At 39.3% G+C, this 21,061-nt stretch overlaps 1 protein-coding gene across 1 annotated transcript in view; it reads left to right on the top strand.

Moving 5' to 3' along the window:
* LOC134042097 (opsin-5-like) overlaps window positions 1-20,723 on the top strand; it is a 31,207-nt gene extending 10,484 nt beyond the window's left edge. The window contains 5 exon segments of the mRNA XM_062489191.1: window positions 1,196-1,401; window positions 14,910-15,009; window positions 16,360-16,464; window positions 19,395-19,618; window positions 20,283-20,723. Of these exon segments, the coding sequence (XP_062345175.1) occupies window positions 1,196-1,401; window positions 14,910-15,009; window positions 16,360-16,464; window positions 19,395-19,618; window positions 20,283-20,723 (1,076 nt within the window).
* The last annotated feature ends 338 nt before the right edge of the window (window positions 20,724-21,061 follow it).

Below are 21,061 nucleotides of genomic sequence, written 5' to 3'. Positions count from 1 at the left end.
TCATGTCACATCCCTCTTTATTGTGTTTGTTCATCTCTTGCTGGGTCAATATACAGCTGCCTTACTCTGGGGTATCTGCTGCTTGTGCCTGGGCAGAGGGCTGTGGGTCAGCTTTCTCCCTCACCTGGTAATATTGTAACTTGGCATAAGCCACCAGGTGTTGCATTCCTTATCCTGTCACAGGCAGCAGACACTCAAAAGAGGTCATGTCTTGCTCTACCTTGCCAAGGTGAAGTGAGGACATTGATATCACAAGTGGCAGAGCTGGTTTGTGGGATGGAAGCAAGAGCCAGTGGGGAGTCAGGTGCTGCCTGACATGCTGCTCAGCCTTCCACCCCCTTAACTGGCTAAGCCACATTTTCAACACTGAATCTGACACTTAGCAATATGCTTTCTGTTAAAAGTCATTCATTCCTACCCATATATGTAATTTCAACAAGTGGGATGCAAGCCAGCAGGGTCTTGCACTGATGGGAACAGCAATAGCTGTGGACATTTGGAAACTCTAGGTCTCTCCAGCAGAGTGAGTATCTGACTTTCATCATCTTTACAGTTGTCTCACTTGTGTTTTGCTCACATCCTTAGACACATACAAGTCAGGCATCTCTGTTCCTAGAGAGTAAGAAAGAATACAACTTTCTGTAAAATTAAATAAAAGGGACTTTGAGTTCTATTCCAAACATTCTCTTCATATAGATTATCATGTGCATTACTGAAAAATATTCCTATCTGGGACAGACTTTGCTGCAAGCAGATCCCAGCTGGTTCTAAGAGAACAAACCTAGTTGTATTAGCTGCACTTTTCTAAGGAGAATTGATAAAGCCACTTCATCTATCCACTTAAAGAAAAAAAAAATTAGGGAAAGAAGTCCACTTTAGACCTTTAAAAGGTGGATCTTCAGTAGGTGCAGCAGCAGCTCTTTGTGTTTGTTGTTTTATTGCTACACTCAATTACTCACTTGCTCCTGCTTCTGAAATGCACTCAGCTGCTCAGAAAGGTTTCATGCACAGTTTTCTAGTGGATAATCTGGTTTAATATGCTTCTAATGGAACAAAAGGGAGTTTTAGAAGATACATTTACACACTCAACAGGTCCTTTCTTTATTTGCTTTTTTATTTCATTGAATCATAGAATGGACTGAGTTGGAAGGGACTTTAATATCATCAAGTTCCATGAATTTAATTTTTTTTCCAGGTTGGTTGTCTTGGTTTGGAAACAGCATTGTGATATTTGTCCTGTATAAGCAAAGACATCTTCTGCAGCCTACCGACTACCTCACATTTAACTTGGCAGTGTCAGATGCCAGTATCTCTGTGTTTGGTTATTCACGGGGCATCATTGAAATCTTCAATGTCTTCAGAGATGATGGATTCATTATCACATCAGTATGGACTTGCCAGGTAAGACTGGATTATGCTTAATTAGACAAAAGGGGTGTAGCTATTTCTGTGGGTGTGCTGTATATAAATAACCAGTAAAGACCGAAAGAATGAAAGGAGGTAGTCACTAACCTTTTAAAAGGACAGTGTTCTCTTTTGTTACACCTATAAATCTAAGCATTTGATTGGTGCTTCATCACTTTTCAGTGTTTTTTTTTTTTTTTTTCCTGTGTATTCACAATAGTTCTTACTAGCTTGAGGTTTTTTTTACTTTATGTCAGAGCTGACACTCATGTTGGAAAATGAAGGGATAGGCTGTGCTTGTCTTCAGGTCACCTGAAGCCGACTTGGTTGCTGCTTTAAGTCAAATGTTAAAGTGCCAGTGTTGATTCCTGCTTGACAAGGCGTGTAGAGCAAAGACTCCACGCAGCATTTGGGCATAACCATACATTTCAGTATGCAACTTTTTGCACTTACTCAGTTATAACTCTTCAATCAGATTTCTAAACTCTTGGTTAATTCACTGCCTGTGGTTGAATGAGTGATTTAAGGCACAGTCATCCCTGATCTTGGAGACAGCTTTTTGTTGGAGTATTTTGTTGGGAAAAGTTTTTAACGCTAATTCTAAAACATACCTGTGTGGGCAGAATATAAATGCACCCTATGGACAGATAGGCATAAAGCTGGCTCCCTGGTGCTTTCAGCAACATCTCTGAGAAAGATTATACTCTGTTTCATCAGGGAATCAAAAATCTGAAAATGACAGGATAGCCTACAGCAAGGTGTAAGAAAGATCATGATGAAGGAAAAAGAGAGTGAAATAATCCTCTTTTCTTGGATGTTTGGTTTTTTGGGGATTTTTAGGGAGGAAGTTGAGCTATTGTGCAACATAGATGAAAGAATATTTACAGGTCATGTCCCCTCCATTTCAATAAAAATGTTCAGTTTATGCAGAGAGGAAGGCTTCCTGTAGGAGACTGATTAACCTAGGAGCTGCAGCTTGATCTAAAAAAATATTATTTCATTGTTTAAAATGTATCTCTATAATCATTTGGCAGAAAAGGATTTATCAAAATGAAGCTAATTATTTCCTCAGCAAAATTGCACTCTTTCTCTAATGAGATCACCTGCAGTTACAATCTAAGGTCTGTTGAGCAGAAACTCTGAATTTTTTCATTACTGGAAAACTTTGAAGTCATCAGACAAACAAGCATATATCTGAAAACTGTAAAATTCACAACCATACATGGAATTAAACAGATGAATTCGTTCCTTCTTTCAAGGAAGGTTAGAACTATGACTGAGAAAGGAAAGGTAAAATCTGAATCTCCAGCTTTGGTTCTGGCTTTGTTGCAGATTTCCTGTGTAAGACAGGGTAAGCCAGTCAGTGTGAAATCCCGACCCAAGGTCAGAGGCGTAACTTAATGCTTACAACCCACAAGGTTGATTGAGGTAGCATTGAGTGACCTTTCTTCATCCCTACTCCAAGCTCTTTCAGAGTCCAGTCTGTGGCTCCTTTTTGGGGGGCTGTATACAACAGCACACAGCAATTCACAAGGAATGGCACACTGTGTCTGTGCAACTTGGTTTGCACAGGAACTTCTGGCAGCAGCCTTACAGATTTCTTTCATTAATCTTCTGCCTGGGAATCCCTCTTCAGCTGACTTGGAGCTACTAAGTCTTGTTATGATGAGCTGACTTTTTTTTTTAAAGGTTTAAAAATACTGGGGTAGAGAGTTGTTTGAACTTTGCGAGATGGAGGTGTGCTTAATCCTGTTGTACTTGAACTGCCTTTTCAAGGGGAGAAGTGGTCCATAACATTTTTAGGGTATGCAGATAGTTTGTTGGTCAGGGTGTGTTAAGTAATTTGGTTTGGATCTTTTTGTTTTAAAGATAGTTCCTCTCTAAAATTTGGATATCAAGCAAAGTTTTAAGGTATTGGGGTCCAAGGATTTTGTGCATGACACTAATAATGTATTGACTTTCTTAACACCCTGATTTGCAGAACATTAAAGGACATTTCTGCTTTGGTAGTCCTTGGTAGGCTCTAGAGGGTAATATTAACCATTCAAAATATGAATTTGTACTGTTATTAATTCTAATTAAAAATTAATAGTAATCTGGAAAATTAAATTTGTAATTTGAATTAAGTTTGGATTTGTTGTGGCTTGTTGAGTGGTCAAGCTGGTAATGGCTTGTTGAGACAACATCATGTAGGATTCCTGTTTCCATTGAGATTTTCTTCTATCTTGGGGAACCACAAAAACTTGTGTAAACCCTGATATCCATCTTCTTGATTAATAAACATGACAAAAAAAGAAACTAGTGATGAAAAAATAGGCTATGGAAATAAAGCAGCTGGATTCTAGGAGGAGTATTGTACAGAAATATCAGGAAGCTTCTGTACAAAAAAAAGGTGAAAATTTCCACATATATGTGGGCAGCCAGCACAGAGGTAATTCTGAAAATGTTTAATGTTGAACAGCAATAGTGTTTTGATTGCTGCAGTCTGAACTTGTAGCCTTACTAGAAGGGATCTCACAGGTAGAACATGAGGAATGAGGACCACTGTAGCATGGGTACCTGGGTAAAGCCCATGCTTTCTGTGAGGACCCACTGAAGTTGATGTCTCTCTTGCTCCCCTCATGCATCCAGGCTTCTCTGCAAGTAGATGGGGTGGCCCTTTGCATCCATGAGCATGGCTCTTTCCTTAGCACAGCCCATGTGTTTTCCATTATTTGGGTTGTTTTGCCAAGTCCAGAGGACAGCCTCATTTGGTTTTCTGTCACTGTCTGGTTCACTACACATTTGCTCCCATTGATCAATCAGCTTCTGCTGTCAGGTATGCTTAGGGAAATTTTATTTTCCCAAGCTAGCCTGTCATTTCTGTTTATGAAGAAACTTCATGAGCTCACCTCACTTAATCCACCTAACTATTTTGTTTTCCTCTGACTCGGGTCTCCTTCTGTGCCCTCAGGTAACATTTTTCAACATTAAGGTTCACCATGCTTGGCTGCCTGGGTTGAAGGGAGTGGGGAAAAGACAGACAAAGAGTACTTTTCTCAAAAAAGCCTAGTCTCTGAAAACTCTCTGTAACAAAAATGCATCTCCAGCAACAAGGACCATCTTGCAGCATACCTGCTGAAAGGGACAGAGAGGAATTCTGTTCTTCTCCTCTGCATGGAAGCAATGATGCTTTTCTTTCCCATGCCAAACATTATTTTTTGAGTCTGACGGGGCTCTTCTCTCATGAATGAGGTTACATGGCATATCTATATCCAAATGTTGCCTCTGCTGAATGCTCTGTACAAATACAATTTTCTAATGGTGGCTTTTGGAATCTGCTTTCACTCTTATACCTGTGCTCTACCACCATATCATTCTTGAAGTGGACAGAGGAAGGACAGTCTGGCACATCCATTTTTTAGCCTCTCCCAGTATGATCAGTAAGTAAATTGGTTTATATGGTAAATTTCAGGTCAGGGAATGTAACCCAGTGACTAAGAGCCATCTGTTCCCCCATTGACCATATTTCTAGTGAAAAGCAATCTCAGAATATATTTTTGTCCTTGACATATTTTTTTATTTGTATACTGTGCTGAATCAGAAGTTGGCGCTGAAACCTGCAAGTAACATTGTGTGCAAATGTTCCTACATGTAGAAAGTAGAGAAATATCATTCTCAACAGGCAAATATGGCTTTTTCTGAACTTTTTTTTAATCTAATGACAGAAAGTTTTACTTGTATTTCTTAATCACATGGCAAATACAACAAAAGATGCAGATTTCAGGAGACTCTAAATACAGGGAAAGGATTATAACCTATCTGAACTCCATAGGTACATTGCAGTCATGTCTGAAAAATCCTTCATAATCCTCGTACTTCAGTTTAAATTTGTTTCCAGTAGTCCACTTTCCTAATTTTTAAAAATTAGTTTTGAAATTGCAGTTTGGTTATTTATACATTAATTTTTCAAACACTTAAAGGTTTTACTATGAGGATCAAGAAAACTGACTGCTCTTACCGTGTGCTCCCTCTGTTGTCATTGGTTTATTTTATAAAACATTTCTTCTTTCTGGCTGTTTCTTACGTGTAAGATGTGTCTGGGCTGTGCACCCCAGAGCACAGGGTGCTTATCTCCAGGTCATGGTACTGTCACAGACATACCCCCTGTCCCTGACGTGCTGACTGACGCTGTTACCACAGATGCACTCACCTCACTCTCAGCCTAGGTATTCCCAGTCCATCTGGCCAGCCAGATGGTGCCAGAGCATCCCCAGCAGGTCTGTCTCTGCTCAGAAAGCCTCTGGAGCAGCCATTTAAAAAAGTTCCACTTTGAGATATTAGTGAGCACCAGAGTAGCTTGTGTGACAGGATCCAGCCCCCACTGACTCTGTCCCTGCAGCCTGCCCTCACCATCACAAGGGCCAGCCTTCAAGGACCTGCCTTCAGCCTCACAAAGCTGCTTCATGTTGTGCAGAATAATAAATGCACTGAAGGAAGCAGAAAAGGGAGAAACGACTGGTTCATCCTGTGGCTGGGTTTACTACAAAGCAGGGAGGAAATCTGTTTTTGAATCCTTCAGTGCTTCCATGCTTCACACAGTGCTTCTTTATTCCTGTCTGGTATACCCTGGACAGAAGCACAGAGCAGTGTGTTGGTCAGCACTAATGCACACAGCTATTGTTTTACTCTCTTAGCCCCAATATGCTCATGCACAATTTGCCTGACATGGCCAGATCTATGCAATATGTGCATCCCAAAAGGGCATGGTGTGGCCAGGAAGTCAAAAATTATCTGGAGGCACCAGGCTTAGTGTGTATGCACTGAGAAGTAAGTGGCCCACAGCTGTCTGGGATTCCTTTCACTTTAGAAGATTTTCCAGATTGTGGTGGTGTAGCTGATCAAGTTGCCATCTGAAATCCCAGATAAATAAGGATGTCTAAGAAAAGCCAAATTAGACATATGAAATCCCTGTTTTAACAATGCTGCTGTTGGACAAGGAGGGTTTCCTTCCCTCCAATGGATGTCTGTCACTAACACAGGGAGCCTCTTTTAGTCTCTAGCCCCAGCATCTGTTTGCTTTAGGATTAGTTGGGCACCCCCTTATGATGAATAGTGTTGGGTCTATGTTCCAAGGATGGGAATGTGGGTCCGAGCACCTTTAAATGGAGAAAAGTGAATCCAGCTCTTCCCCACAGTCCATGGGGATAAAGGGAGAATGGATCAGCAATCCCTCTGCTTTTTGTAGTGACACTGCTTAATTTTGAAAGGTCTTGTACAGTTAAGGGAAGGAAATGGCTGTGAATAACAAGGAATCACAATCTTTTGTGATGAGAAATAAAATAAGGAAAAAATAAAACAGAGTGTGAGACATGCTCTTCACTTTGTTCTGTTGGCTTCTTGAGGAGCCTCATTTGCTCACCAGCTTTGCCACCTCCAATCTAGGAGCAGAGCTCAGAGCCACAATCCTCCTCTCATCAGTCAAGTGACCAAAGCCTGCAAAGCTGAGCACATTGGCCCTTGCCCCTTTTTGGAGATTCAACTTCCAGCCATTCCCTCTTGCTAGCACCTAAAAAACTACAGTATGTCAGGCTTTCTAAAAATATCTAGGGCTCTATCATGACATTTCTGAGGAGAAATAACGTCCACCTTTTGTAAAAATTAGAATTGAATATCTGAAACACCAAAAAGAAAATTGCAACTGTAGGAAGTTCTGAGGAAAGTATGATGAAAACACATGGGATCTTTTCAGAAGTTTTGAGGGCAAGGCTTTTAATCTTGAATAAATTCTTTTGCATTTTATTAATAGCATTTGCTTTCTCAGAACATGCATTTATCTAATTTCCTATACACAGATTGTAAAATATTGCTAAATCTTGTGTGAGGAGGAAACAGAGGATTAATACTTTCCTCTTTTAACAAAATCTGTAAATTGTCTGATAAATCAAAAACCCTAAAGTCATTTATATTCTTAGAAAGAAAGTAAATTTGGAGCACATTGATTTCTCTCCATTTAGTACATCTCATCAAACTAACCAATTGTTTATTTAGCTAAACTATTTACTCTCTTGACTTGGTTAGTGATTTTATGTGTTTTATAAATTCCAAGGAAGTGTTTACACATTATTCTATGTGGAGTAGTACTCTCTCACATTCTGGGGAGATGAGAGACCAGTGGTAGCTTCACAGTCCATGTGAAGTGCAGTGAGAAAAGCATGTCAGATGGGAAGGCCCAAAACTGAACCTTGTAAGTTTTCATTTTACTGTCTTTCCAGTACTGCTGTTGGGGAGATTACTAAGGAAAATGCCAGACAGCCCATCCTGCCAAATGTCTGTACCCATCGTTTGTCAGACTTGTTCCAACTTAACCACCCATGCACATTGATCCGTCATCCATTAATTCTTTTCCTTCATTTTTTCTGAAACAAATTTATATCTCAACAGGAATGTTGAGGATATAGGACATCCTATATCCTGTAATGGGGATACAGGAATGTATCCCCACTTTTGTTTCCTTGCCTACCTGAGATTTGGATATTGAAATATAAAGTTGCAGAGGTACTAGTATTCCCTATTTTTTTTTTTTTTATTTCTGGCTTGCCTTCATATAATCTAAAGAGTGTACACCTTGAAGTCAGAGCAGTAAAGGCAAGTCATGCAGGCATCTGTGAGCTGAATTTTAATGAGAAACGTATTTCATCTGCAGGGAAGGGGGAAAAGAGTGCCTTTGCACAAACAGAATCATTAGTAACATAGAAGATCATTTCAGTGTAACTAATGTGACTTCAGGGAAGTTCCGCCAGTTTTCATTAGTCATGAATTCTCGTTCATTTTTCTCTAGATTATTATTTCTGCAGTGAATTGCAACTAATTTAGTTAAATATTTGGTAGTGAAAAATTATGAATGCCCAAACTATCTGTTTCCTTGTTTAACAAGTCTGATATGGCCCCTGCTGTGACAGTGTCAAACGACACACTGCTGCCTGAGAGTGGTCCTACAGAACCAGGAATTTACAAAGCATAAGATCTGATTTCTGTACTCGCTTTTTTCCCAGTGGGTTTTGAAATATCCTTTTCTTATTTCTCTGTGTGGAAAATAGTAGCCTTCCATATCCTTCTGAGCTGATGTCTAGAATATTAAATATTTTCTTTCAAAAAATGCTTTCCGTTATTATTCAAGATCTTCTCACCATAAGACTCAACAAATTATATTCCTCTGATTCCTTTCTGTGTGCCACATCCTCTCACTGGCTTTTAAGCAAAATTTCATCTGAAATTTAAATATCACTCTGATGAAATTTGTAAATACCTTATATAGTTTATCTGACATTTACTCATCTTCTCTATCACAAAAATATATTCCATTAAGTGAGTAAACTGATAGTGTTTGGGAAGTAAATCAGGTCCTGACCTGGATCTTGTGCTGAGTGAATCAGTGACAAGTTGACTCCTGCTTGCACTGGGCTGCATATGCCATGATATCCAGAACTTCCACACCACTGTCCCTGCAGAAATGGATGACATTGCATCTGATGGGTTTCCAAATCACTCTTCAAGGCCAAGAATAAACTGTATCTTTTCCACTTCCTTCTATGCTTTCCCTGATCTACTGGGACTCCTTGGCAATGCTTGTGACTCTCCTTTTCTTTTGGTACAGGATCCATAGGGGACTAGAGTATTAACCTAAGAGGAGATCTGCTAGCAGCCATGCAGCTTTTTCAGGTTTTCAGGAAAATAACCTGTTCCTGTCTTGGCCACTTAAGGCTGATCTGGTACCATCACTAACCTGCCCTGTCTTTTGCCTAGGACCTTCATGAGCAGAAGAGCAAGTTCAGTTGTAGACGTTCAGCCAGCACTCAGAGGTGTCCTTGTATAAACTTGAGGGTGGCTACATAAGCAGATTCCTTCTTGCTGGGAAGCAGCACAGATGATTGTCCTTTGGAGAATGTGAAAGGTCTTACAGTCTCTGAGCTGTCCTGGCAAAGTTCATGAACAGTGGGACCTCTGATCCCCTTGAGGAGCATAAACCCCAAGAAACAATTAACATGGTATTCTGAAATGTTTAAGAAAATACTTTGAAAACAAAAGTGTGTTTCTGATCTGATGTTCATGGATCTCAGTTATCTACAGGCCACAAAGCTAAGCCTTGCCTTCTATGATAATGTAAAGATGAGACAGGTGACTCTTCTTTTATCTGTGTATTTGTTTGTTTGTTTGTATTATTGGTGATGCTAACAGTAAAGAAATAGACTCTGAATTAACATCACTGAAGTATAGTTTAGGCTCAGGCCCACTGAAAAGAATTTTACAGTGTAGCACAGATGTTCTCAAAGGGCAATGCTAGATTTTCCTATCTAGTGCTTCTTAATTTCTCTCTACACTAATTTACAGAAAGACAATGGCAATTCGTCATTTAACCTGAAGGTGGGAATCTTCCCGTTGTGTCTGTATCATCTGGTGGTATGAACTACATGCTCCCCATTTATTCTTCATGGGGGGAGATGAGAGGCACAAAACCTGCCATGATTCCATGGCATCTACCCAGAGCTAGAAAGCAGGCGTTCCCAAGTGTTTGGAGATGGAGTATTTGAAGTAAGACTATTATCTGAAGAGGTTATGTAAGGAAACTCTGCAAACAATTTCTATCTGTTCATCAAATGCCATGCCCTCAAGGGCATCCCCACCAAAGATGGGGTTGTTGCATTTGTAGATGTGCTCCTTGATAGGGGCAGCTACCACTAGGAGTAGAAATTGTGGTCTGAGAGGCTACAACTACAGTAACTAAAGGTCAGCCCAAAGTATACCTTGAACCTCAATTGATTAACCTAGTAGGTGAAACTGGATTCCCCAGGTTTACTAAAGCCAAAACTTGACCTGCATATATTAATAGTGGCACTGAACATACTTTAACTATTTAGTATAATTGCATATCTGGACACATTATAGTATAGTCTAAATACTGCATTCTTGTTTTTTTATCTTTAGAATATATGCCATCCACAGAAAGATTTAATCACTTTGTGGGTGCAAAATACTGAATGTCTGATGCTCTCACTTAATGGTTTAAACTCTCTAATCCTGCAGCATATCAGTTCTTATTGTTTACTTATCCATGGAGTGGCATTTGTGTCAGAGGCCTCTAATGGCTTGGGTTAATGCCATCACCTCTAAGCATAGCTACCCGTGAAACCTACTAAGACATTTTAAAAGGCAGTATGCAAACATACCAGAGCAATGTCTCATGACCAAAAGATGTTGTGGGAACTGTAGTAAATTATAAGTCTCTTTCACCTCCTGTATTGTAGAAGATGTCAAAGAAGCTGTCAAAGAAGCTATCTCAGCGCTCTAGAAACACTATGCATTGTGAGTTTTAAGTAGTCTTCTGTGAAAACTAATTTTGATTATTGAACTCAGTAGTTCCTCTGGAACTTATGACTAAGGAGTTACTGTAGCCCAATTGACACATCACAGTATATTTGAGACATGGGAAAATTATGTCATCAGACTCAAGTGGAATACTTTTGCATTTGCCTCAAACTTTAAGAAATTGTTACATTTAAAATTAAGTTTTTTAATTGTAAAATATATATTCAAAGGTATCTGCAATTACTTTTACAAATGTGTTTCTCAAAGATTTATTTAAGTGCTTTTTCATTTCTTGATGTTGAATGAGGATTATGGCCATTATCTATTTACATTATGATCTCAGAATACCCTGATCCATATTTAAAAAAAAAAAAAAGCAACAGTGATTCTGAGAGAGCTTATTGTAGCAACTTTAAGTATATGCTGTGGGCAAACAATCCCTGTTTGAAGTTTATGCTTTTCTTTGCACATTTATTATCTCATTTTCAATAGAAGAAAAATACAGGACACTGTGGTTCTGAAGGGATACAGACTTTGGGAAATTGCAACAGATTTAGCAGTTGGCCAGAGGAGCCTTTGTGGCTGGTGAGATCAATGTTTTGGCCCGAAGTGAAATGTAACAGCTATTTTGGCAATCTGCTTCTGTGCAATTAAACCTTGATTAATCCAATAATAAGAACAATAGGTTATATTTTACTCTGCTTTAAATGAAGACAACCCTTATGAATCAGTAGGGATTCATAAGTATTAAATGCAGTAAAAGTCAGGCACACCCAAGCTCACAGCTAAAAGTTTCATAGTGCATTTGAGATTCCTAACTCTCCCTGTGTGGAAGGAAATGAATTTGCATGCAGTAGGGACTCTATGTATTGTGGGTTGTAAATAGTGTTCCAAGAGCATTAGTGAGATTTAAAATCAGGCAAAAAGTACAAAGTAGAAAAAAACCCCACAATTTCTTCTTCAGCTGTGTCTTAGCTTCCAGGCAGCATAAAGATAATGAGCACCTTCTATGAGTATCTGTATAGCCAAGGGAGTAATGCTGGTAGAGCACTGAGAGAAAAGCTTTTAAAACGGCTCATCTACCTCTGCTTGTTATTGGGTAAAAAAGATAGCTGGTGTATTAAAATTGCCATGCAATCAACTTGGTGTTTATGTCAGAATTCATTATTGCCTGTTAACACTGCTGCCATTTATCATAATTAATAATAGGAAGGACAAAATTGCATTACACAAAAACACAGAAAATATTACGACTATAAAAGGAAGGATCTGGCTGGGGGATAGAATAAAAGTAAAACTAGGACTGTGTAAGGAAAGAGCATCAATCTTCCAAAGTACTTAAATGTTATTTAATATTCTAGTATTACCTTGGCTGTCATTCTATATATCTTTAAAGATGCAGAAAAACCGAAATTTTCACATATTTTTGTAACCTGTGGATATTAATCTCTGACTGTAGAAACTGGGACTTTGTTAAAGCAGTTTTTCTGTTGTTACCTACTTGGGTGCCTAGCAGTTGCCTCATGACCTACAGTCAGTGTTGTCTGTTCAAGAGCAGAAAAAAATGCAGAGATCTTTCTTCCACATCCAGTAGGTGTAAGCTTGAAGCAAGCTGGCTATATCTAGAGGAAGATCCCTTGTTTTACTCTGAAGACATATGTCTATGTGACAATGATATCAAAGTGTTGCAGCATTGACAAACTTGCTGGGAAATGGTTTATGCATAGCAGGGCTCAAAAGCCAGTTGTTGCTGAAAAAAGTTTGGGACAAGAGTGGTCTGAGCATCATGCTCCCAAAGCAGCCTGTTGGATGGTCTCTTGTGGTTAAATGTTCCAGATGTGGCTTCTGCATGGGTTGTTCTTCAGCTTGAGAGCCACCATCCACCTCCTTTATTCATTTCATCAGAGCTCTTGTCATCCCCAGAGCTCCCTCTGCTTCATGATGTTTCCTGCTGTCACCTGTTCCGGAGCCACGGAGCCTGTGGCCAGCATGGGGGCAGTGACTGCCCTGGGAGGCTTCTGCCACTCAGCCACTTACAAACAATTTGGCCCTGATAACATCTGTGGTGGTAGCCCTCACACCTGCAGAAGAGCTGATGAAATGCTGGCAGGAAACAATATGAAAACAAGATGTGGTTCTGACAATGGCTCAAACCTATGAACTATGTTGGTTTAGAAAAAGCTGCATTTTTTTAAGCAAGGCACTACTCCAAAGAAAACATTTAGGCTTTTTTTCTTATGGTGACAGCTTCATCTTAAAGGCCAAGAGTGTATTTTTAGACCCACCTTCCTCCCTTGTACGCGTGCTCAAAGGCTGTTTGAACAGATCACTTGATATAATCATCCCTCTTTGGTCTGACATCCAGGGAAGGAGGGCAAGAGAAGAATGATCACATCTGCCAGTGATGAAACAAATGGATCTATTTCAGAAAAACTCTCCCGCTTTTAACATAGGCCTATGGTACACGGTCAGAAGCCTGTTCTGATCTTTTAGTATTCAATCTCATAGCTCTTTAGACTTAACTTCAAAGTGTTTATTAGCATCCTTGTTGAAATAGTGCTTCTTTTCTATTCTAATAACTAATTAAATTCCTTAAGATTGTGGCCGTTCTGTTTTCCACATCTATGAAACATTGTTAGAGCAACTGGAGAAGTGGCAGCTGTTTGCACCAATAAGGCTAATGAAACACAGAGCACATTTACACTCCCTGGTATTTCACCAGCATCCACAACACACAGCAGGCCAAAATCAGCCAGATGCAGCTTCTAGTAAGTAGCTGAGACAGCCAAGAAAGTCTGGTTTAAACATGGTTGCATTCATGCACCAAGTATGAGCTGACTGCAATCAGAGCACAGGTGAATGTAGATTATTGTAGTAGCAAGCCTTGCCTGCATTTAAAATGTGGTGGGTCTGTAAATGTTGGCAATAAGAAGTATCTAGAGTCAGTATGAGGGCACTTGTAGTAAGAAAAAAGCACCAGTGAAAGAAGTGATGAAGCAGTCCTTTTTCTAACCCTTCACCCAATTTAATTTATACAATCTGCCAGGGTTTTAACTTTAAGCCTGGATTAAAGCCCCAGACTCAGTGTTGGGATAAACTGAATTCCACACGAGTTGTGGCCATTCATACAAAGACAGAGTTTGTTCCTGTAGAGTAATGATGTGCGTTTCCACTGATAACTTCAGTATTTTAATGCCAAACTATGGTCCAGAGATACTTGCTTAATTTTCTTGCTTCACTAGGTGTAAAACTGGCACCTCCAAGAGCTCCTCTGCTCTGGACAGTTTAATATATCATTGCAAGATTCCCAAAAGATAAGGGACTGGCTGTCAGCATTTTGCCTGCATCATTTCCCAGTCACACAGTGCTCCCTAGCAGATGGCTGCATCCAGGTCTGCTAGAGCCAGCAGAACTGCCTGGTTATACCCAGATGTGAAGCTCAGAGCTGTGGCCATCCTGGGATGTGGCTGAGGCACTGATGTCAGCAGGAGCCACAGAGCTGCACAGCTCTGCCTGCGTCACAGTGAGGGGATAAAGATCAGGGCTTCAGAAATAGCAGGCAAACAGCAGCACCAGACATTGAGACTCAGTCTACTGGAGCTATTTAGGTTTTGGAGTCTTTTAAAAAAAATTAAATTATATTTATTTAAAAATTAATATATAATAAATTTTAAAAATAAAATCAAATTTAAAATTTTAAAAATTAAAAGTTTTAATCTTTTCTCACTCAGCCCAGCCCTTCACCTTCTGCATTCTTCCCTCTTTGGCCTAAATTTTTTAGGATCAGTTTGCATGTTTGTTCTGTATAAGCAGGGCAGCTGCATCCAGGGCATTTTTGCCTGTTCAGGGTTTTTCTTCTTTCCAGTTCAAAGTTTTTCTCCTTCATTTAGCAAGTCATTTAAGGGAAACAGAGATGTAAGGGTGTGCTTGCTTGCTTATTGTATGTACATGACAGAGCACTTATATAATTTTTGAACATTTACTTGCTCACTGATCCTATAGAAGATAACTGCATCTGACATTTTGTATTTCCCTGCTAGTTGGGTTTCTGGAAAAATGTTGAGTTCATTAACATGAAAATGACAGGAGAAATTCCTATGGTTCTTTTACCCCTCAACTCTCTGCAGTAACAAAACATCCTGTACTGCTTTATTTTTCAGGTTGATGGCTTCCTGACACTTCTCTTTGGCCTGGCTAGCATTAATACCCTTACAGTGATCAGTGTGACACGCTATATCAAGGGCTGCCATCCTGAGAGAGGTAAGCAATAAAGGCAAGTCCAGTTCTGCCTTCATTGAACCTGGTACAAATTTGTATTTCTCTCAGTCACTATTATCAGGCAGGCAGGCTATATTAAATATCAATTAAATACATTGAAAACCAGGACATAATACAGTCATTTACACTGCAAAAATGTTTGCACAGAATCCTTCAGGGTTAACTCCAGTAAAAGCTAAATTATTAAAAGCGTGCTTGGGTCACCATGGTTAAATTCATCCTTGTGCCAAAGATACCACACAAATATACTGCTGACCCTCTGTATTCCTCCAAAAATGACTCAAATTGCTCCTAAGTGATACTTCGTTGTCTGGATTTCACTGAAAAAAAAATCAGTCTTCTATGGAATGATGTTTGAGAAGTTTCTGGTCAGGGGTCAGATCACTTTCATGCCTCTGTTGCAAGTGGCTTGCACCATCTTTCAGGCAGGAGCCTACCAATGTCTGCAGTAAAGCACTGTGTAAGTGCATGGCACGCATCAGATGAGTTCTTCTCTTTACTAGCACGAGGACTATTTGCTGTGAAAAGAACTTCTTCAGGGAGGTAATTTTTCCTTAGAAATCTCTTCTGAAGTTTGGTGTAATGATAGACTTGTTGAAGTACACTTTCAGCACAAACTGCTGTTGGAGCTGATAGAATTTGGCTGTGATATAATCCTACATCTTCTATTCATTGACTGTTAAGAAGTCATATTTAAAGACTGCATTTCTCTTTTGTGGTGCTCTACCACATATCCATCTGATTGTGTGCATAATTTATGTTTGAATCTCAAGTAAATCTGAGCAAGTACCCAGTATATTGTATAACATTACAGAAGTATTGAGGTGCAGAGATTGGTGGATGCGTAAGTATTTCCCACATAAATGAAGAAATAGCCACAGTGAATGAAAACAGCAGGAGAGATTGAATCTTTTGTATTGAATGGCTAATAGAGGCTGGGCTATTTTCTCCTTTTTAACAGGGAAAAGCCTTGATGTGAGTAAGAAATTTCCCTTAATTTAGATTTATCTTATTAATTTCTATGTAAAATACAACTGTTTCCTGCATTTTGCAAAATTTCAAAGCACGATTCTAACTCAGAATTCACTATTTCCATGGTGCTCAACAAACTCATTGTCTACATCTTAAAAACCATTCATTTCCACTCTCAGTGGGAACACGAGCCTGACAGATGTTTTCAAAATCAAACTTTTCTTATGAATATACATTTTTCTCCATTAGTTTTTTAATAGCTGTTTTACTTATAAGACAGCGCTATAAGAGTGCATTTGGGTTTCAGAGATATGTTTACCTTTCCCAGTATTATTTCCTGACCCAAGCATGCCATTGCAGGTCACTGCATCAGCAACAGCAGCATGTCAGTGGCGCTGGTCCTCATTTGGGTGGCAGCTTTCTTCTGGTCCGCAGCTCCCTTGCTTGGCTGGGGCAGTTATACAGGTAACAGATGTCTTTCAGTTGTACCTACTTGGCACCTCTCCACTTAACAGAGATACTTGCCTTTCTTTCTCCATGTTTGTGATAAGACAGATGGATTATCAGTGGGGCTGAGGAAATCATTCATCGTGTGTCACGTAGGTGCAAAGTTTTGCCTGCTTTGGTATCAGTTATAAAGAGATTTTTTTGAAGATATCACAGGAAAGACTTGGACCAAGTGCGTATTGCCTATGGAAAAAGAGAGGCCAGAAATACTTGGCGTGGTTATGGAGTGAGATAAAGAAAACTATCAAAAGACATCTTTCAAAAACTGTCAAGTTTAGCAAAGTTTAGAAAAGTTTAGTTTAGCAAAGAACCTAAGTTCCAGCAAGTTAAATTTAAAACTATAATAAGACAAGCCAGAAAGATCTGGCAAAACAATATGTTGAAAATATGAAAACTTACATAGCAAAGGAACTCAAAGGTGTTGGAAAGTTTGACAGTCCAAGAAAGAATTAGGGTGCAAGATAAGGCCATCAAAAAAAGGAGGGTGAGGGAGAAAAAAAGAAAAAAACTTGTATAGTGAACACTGCAGAAATTCCATGGCTAAGGCACGTGACAGACCAGAAAATCTCTTTGTGGAGGAAAGATGGAGAAATTGCCTCCATTTAAGCCCGTAAGAAGTAAACAAAACAAATGTCTAGGAACAAATGGTAGTGACACAGAAGTCCCAACAACTGAAATAATGTGACTGACATTGTCCAGCAGTTACCTGTCTGCATGCTGTAGGCCTCTGCATTATTTGAGAAGTCATGAAATCTATGGAGGCTTACTGAAGCATCTGCATACATAGACTCTCTTACTTACTAAATACATAAGCTTTGAGGTACCTCTAGACCCTTGAAGTATGGGAGTGAGAAAAGCAGCCATTCCTATGGTTGGTTAAATGTTCTATCCTTCACAAACCAAAATATTCTCAAGATATTAGGCTCAGTGGACCTTTGGTTTGAGACAAATTCAAACTGCTTATTAGACGGTCTGAATTTTGTGTCATATTTTTGTATTCTGTACGTGTAGTGAACTTGGTTGTTTTGCACTGGTAATTTTCTGTGTATCTTCTGGTGATCTGTGCTCCTTTTACATTAATCTACCAGCTCTTCATTTATGGGGGGACTTCTGATGTCTGGTTTTGGCCTTAAAATGGAGCCAGGGAATTTTTGGGTGACACTACTTTGTCAGGACATTCAAATGCCTCCATAGACCCTGTTTGAATTCCATTCCTTGACAGAAGTTTTCAAGACTTCTAGGAGTGCTTTCCCCTACTGAGACTCACAGAAATATCGAGTTCCTGGGCTATCTATCTGTCTCTAAACACCCCTCCAGTGAGGGCACCCACAGAGATGTGGGAGCTCAGCAGTGGCAAGTCCAGCAGCAGGCACCAGCAGATCACACACATCACAGCTGGCTGCCTTGGGCCTTTCAGGACTTCAAAACATCTTCAGGGGCCCCCAGTGATTTCTGGGAAAGCCACTTGTTTGGGTCCCTGCAGAGGGGGAAAGCATAGCTCTGAATTCTTACTTGCGGAAAATCTGCCAGATTTTCTTTTCCTGTCATCTGAAGGTTGGTTTCATTTTTCAGGCAAAAGTTTTCAAAAGCAGAAACCCAGAATTAAGCCAGATTTTATGGTCATATTTTTGAACCTTGAGGTCTACTGACAAAAAAAATGCAGAGAGAAAAATCTATTTCTATTACAGAACACATTCAGACAGCAACATCTAGAGCTTTTGGTGATAAAAATACCAAGCTTTTTTGATGAAAATCACAGAAGAGATTTTAAGCTTTTGCTCATTAATTCCTCCTGTTTAAATCTCCTATCACCTGTGAGGAATTAAGGAAATTTTTTTTCTTCAAAATTACCTCTGGATGTTAGGGAGGGATCTGCTGCTAAATCATGTTGTCTTCACCTGTATTGTATCTGCGGGACCTGTCAATACTTGATTTACCTAATTTTGATTCATGCTTCATTTATTTATAATTCATATCTGTCAGAGAAAACAAAACAAAACAAACAAAAAATGCTTTTTCCACTTAAAAGGAAAAAATAAGCAATTCACCATCTATAAGAAGACCTCTAAAGTTATAGAACTCATGTTTTCTATCAAGACATCTTTGCAAACACATCAGGGAACCTAATGAAGTCAACTTTTATTCATAAAAGTGTTACAGACAGAGACTACACGTTATTCCCACTGCCTTTTCCTTAAGCCCCTGATCAGCTAGTGTCTCACTAGTAGTTGACCCTGCAATCTGCCTGACTTTGCTTTCAAAAGTCTGCATCTCTGTGTTGCAGGACTATGTGTTTCCCAAATATTGAAAGGTCTCATATCTTTCTAATTATTTATATCTTTTATCTTCTTGTAATCTTTATAATTAGCTGTATCAATTTAGCATCATGGCTCTCACTGCAGTAGAAGTTCCATTACCTCAAGGAGCCTCAATATTTTTATTTCCTGCTTAGTTATTTAAGTGGTGACTTCTTACATTTGGCATGTTTTCTGTGGAATTCCTTGTTATGCTGTTGCAGTGCTCAGGAAGTGACTATGAAGAGTATTATGACAAATATAAGAGTATGTATCAATCAAGGATATAAAACCTTTTTCTTTTTCAATAAAATGTCACAGTTTCCTATTCTGAAACAACAGTTTGTGCATTATGGATTTACACTGGCAGTACAAACTCAACAGAATGATAATACACATTAAATTTTTTACAGTCTAAATGGTCTTGAAAAATTGTTTATGTAGGAAGTAATGTCATGTCTCATTAAATCAGAAAGATCAATCCATTCTATAGTACTTAAGAGAAGAAAAATACAGCATTTTAACTAATAAGTTAATTGCTCAAAAGCAGATAAATATTCTAAAAATGCTAACCAACATATTCCGTCTTTCCAGATCGTATGTATGGCACGTGTGAGATAGACTGGGCAAAAGCCAACTTCTCTACGATCTACAAGTCCTACATCATCTCCATTTTTATCTGCTGTTTCTTCCTCCCCGTCACAGTCATGGTCTTCTCATATGTGTCAATCATCAACACTGTCAAACTGAGCCATGCATTGACAGGACTGGGTGATCCCACAGACAGACAGAGGAGAATAGAGCGGGATGTCACCAGGGTGAGTTGGGTTTTGTATCAAGTGGGATTCATCTCAATGAAATCTGTCTTTCCAAAAATTGATCTCAATTAGAACAGAAGAGAGCAAAACCAATCAATTTCATTTCCTTTCTTTATAAATCTAGTGACAGAGTCTGAAGTCAGTGCAGAACATGAGGCTTGTTTAAAATTTCTACTTCATCAATTGGTTAACATTGGTGTTACATCACATTTAAAAAATAATCTAAATATAATTGGAGTGGTTTATACAGCACAAACCCCAGAAATTTGGTTTGGCATGTGCTCTTTTATTTCAGAAGTTACACTACTTCTGAGCATACTTAGAATTTAGAGAGGAGATTTCAGTTTACTCACTGTTTAGTTGAGTCTACCTGAAACCCTCCATATTCATCTAAAATATATGAGAATGTAGCTATTTTTATTCCGTTAGATGAGGCATTTCTCCACCACAAGACCATGCCAAAATTCACTACGTAGCTCCTAAGTCTGCCTGGCTGCAACAAAGCAAACCATTTGCCTGCCCATATTCTCCTACAAGCCATACCCTCAGGGTAATCCGGACCTCTCCCTTCCAGCCAAGTGTTCAAGTTACTATTCTCAGTGTTTTGCTCCCCTGATGTAATCTGCAGAAACAGATTTAAGATTATTCTTCTTCTGTCTTCTAGGTTTCTATTGTCATTTGCACAGCCTTCATTATTGCATGGTCACCATATGCTGTGATCTCTATATGGTCTGCCTATGGTCACCCTGTGCCCAACCTTACCAGCATCCTTGCCAGTTTGTTTGCTAAGTCTGCTAGCTTCTACAATCCCATTATCTACTTTGGAATGAGCTCCAAATTTCGAAGGGACATTTTCATCTTGTTCCACTGTGCCAAGGAAGTCAAGGACCCTGTGAAGCTCAAACGTTTCAAAAACCTCAAACCAAAGCAGCCACAGCCTTCTCAGAAAGAGGAGAAGTACACACCAGAAATGCACCCGGCGCCAAGCCCTGATTCCGGGGTGGGAAGTCCAACCAACACCCCACCCCCAGCAAACAGGGAAGTGTATTTTGGTATTCTCGATACACCATCCAACAACCCCAATATTGAATGTGATAGACTGTAAGTTTTGTGGCTGCTTAATGCAGACACACTTTGTGTTCAGGAAGACCCTCTATAGAGAAGCGCTTGAGTAATTTACTAATTCCCATTCCATCTGTTTCTTGCTATAGCACTGGTGACTATGCAACTCAAGCAAATCAGATGGTAAAGAGATATTTTCCTTCTGTGTAGGTACAAAATGCTCCAAAGAACATTAAAATGTGGGCAGCACACCCAGTGCCAGAAACATTTGATTTTTCACATGCATGCAGGAAAAGAAAGACTGACTTCAGGGAAGCAGGCATTAGCTAGCAAAATTAACTAATGCATTCCTATCCAAATTTTATCGGTTCTGGACTACAT

This window comes from Cinclus cinclus, chromosome 3 (genome assembly GCF_963662255.1).
Source record: "Cinclus cinclus chromosome 3, bCinCin1.1, whole genome shotgun sequence".
Lineage (NCBI taxonomy): Eukaryota > Metazoa > Chordata > Aves > Passeriformes > Cinclidae > Cinclus > Cinclus cinclus.
The sequence above is the reverse complement of the archived record's forward strand: the minus strand, read 5'-3'. Positions and strand labels throughout refer to the sequence as shown.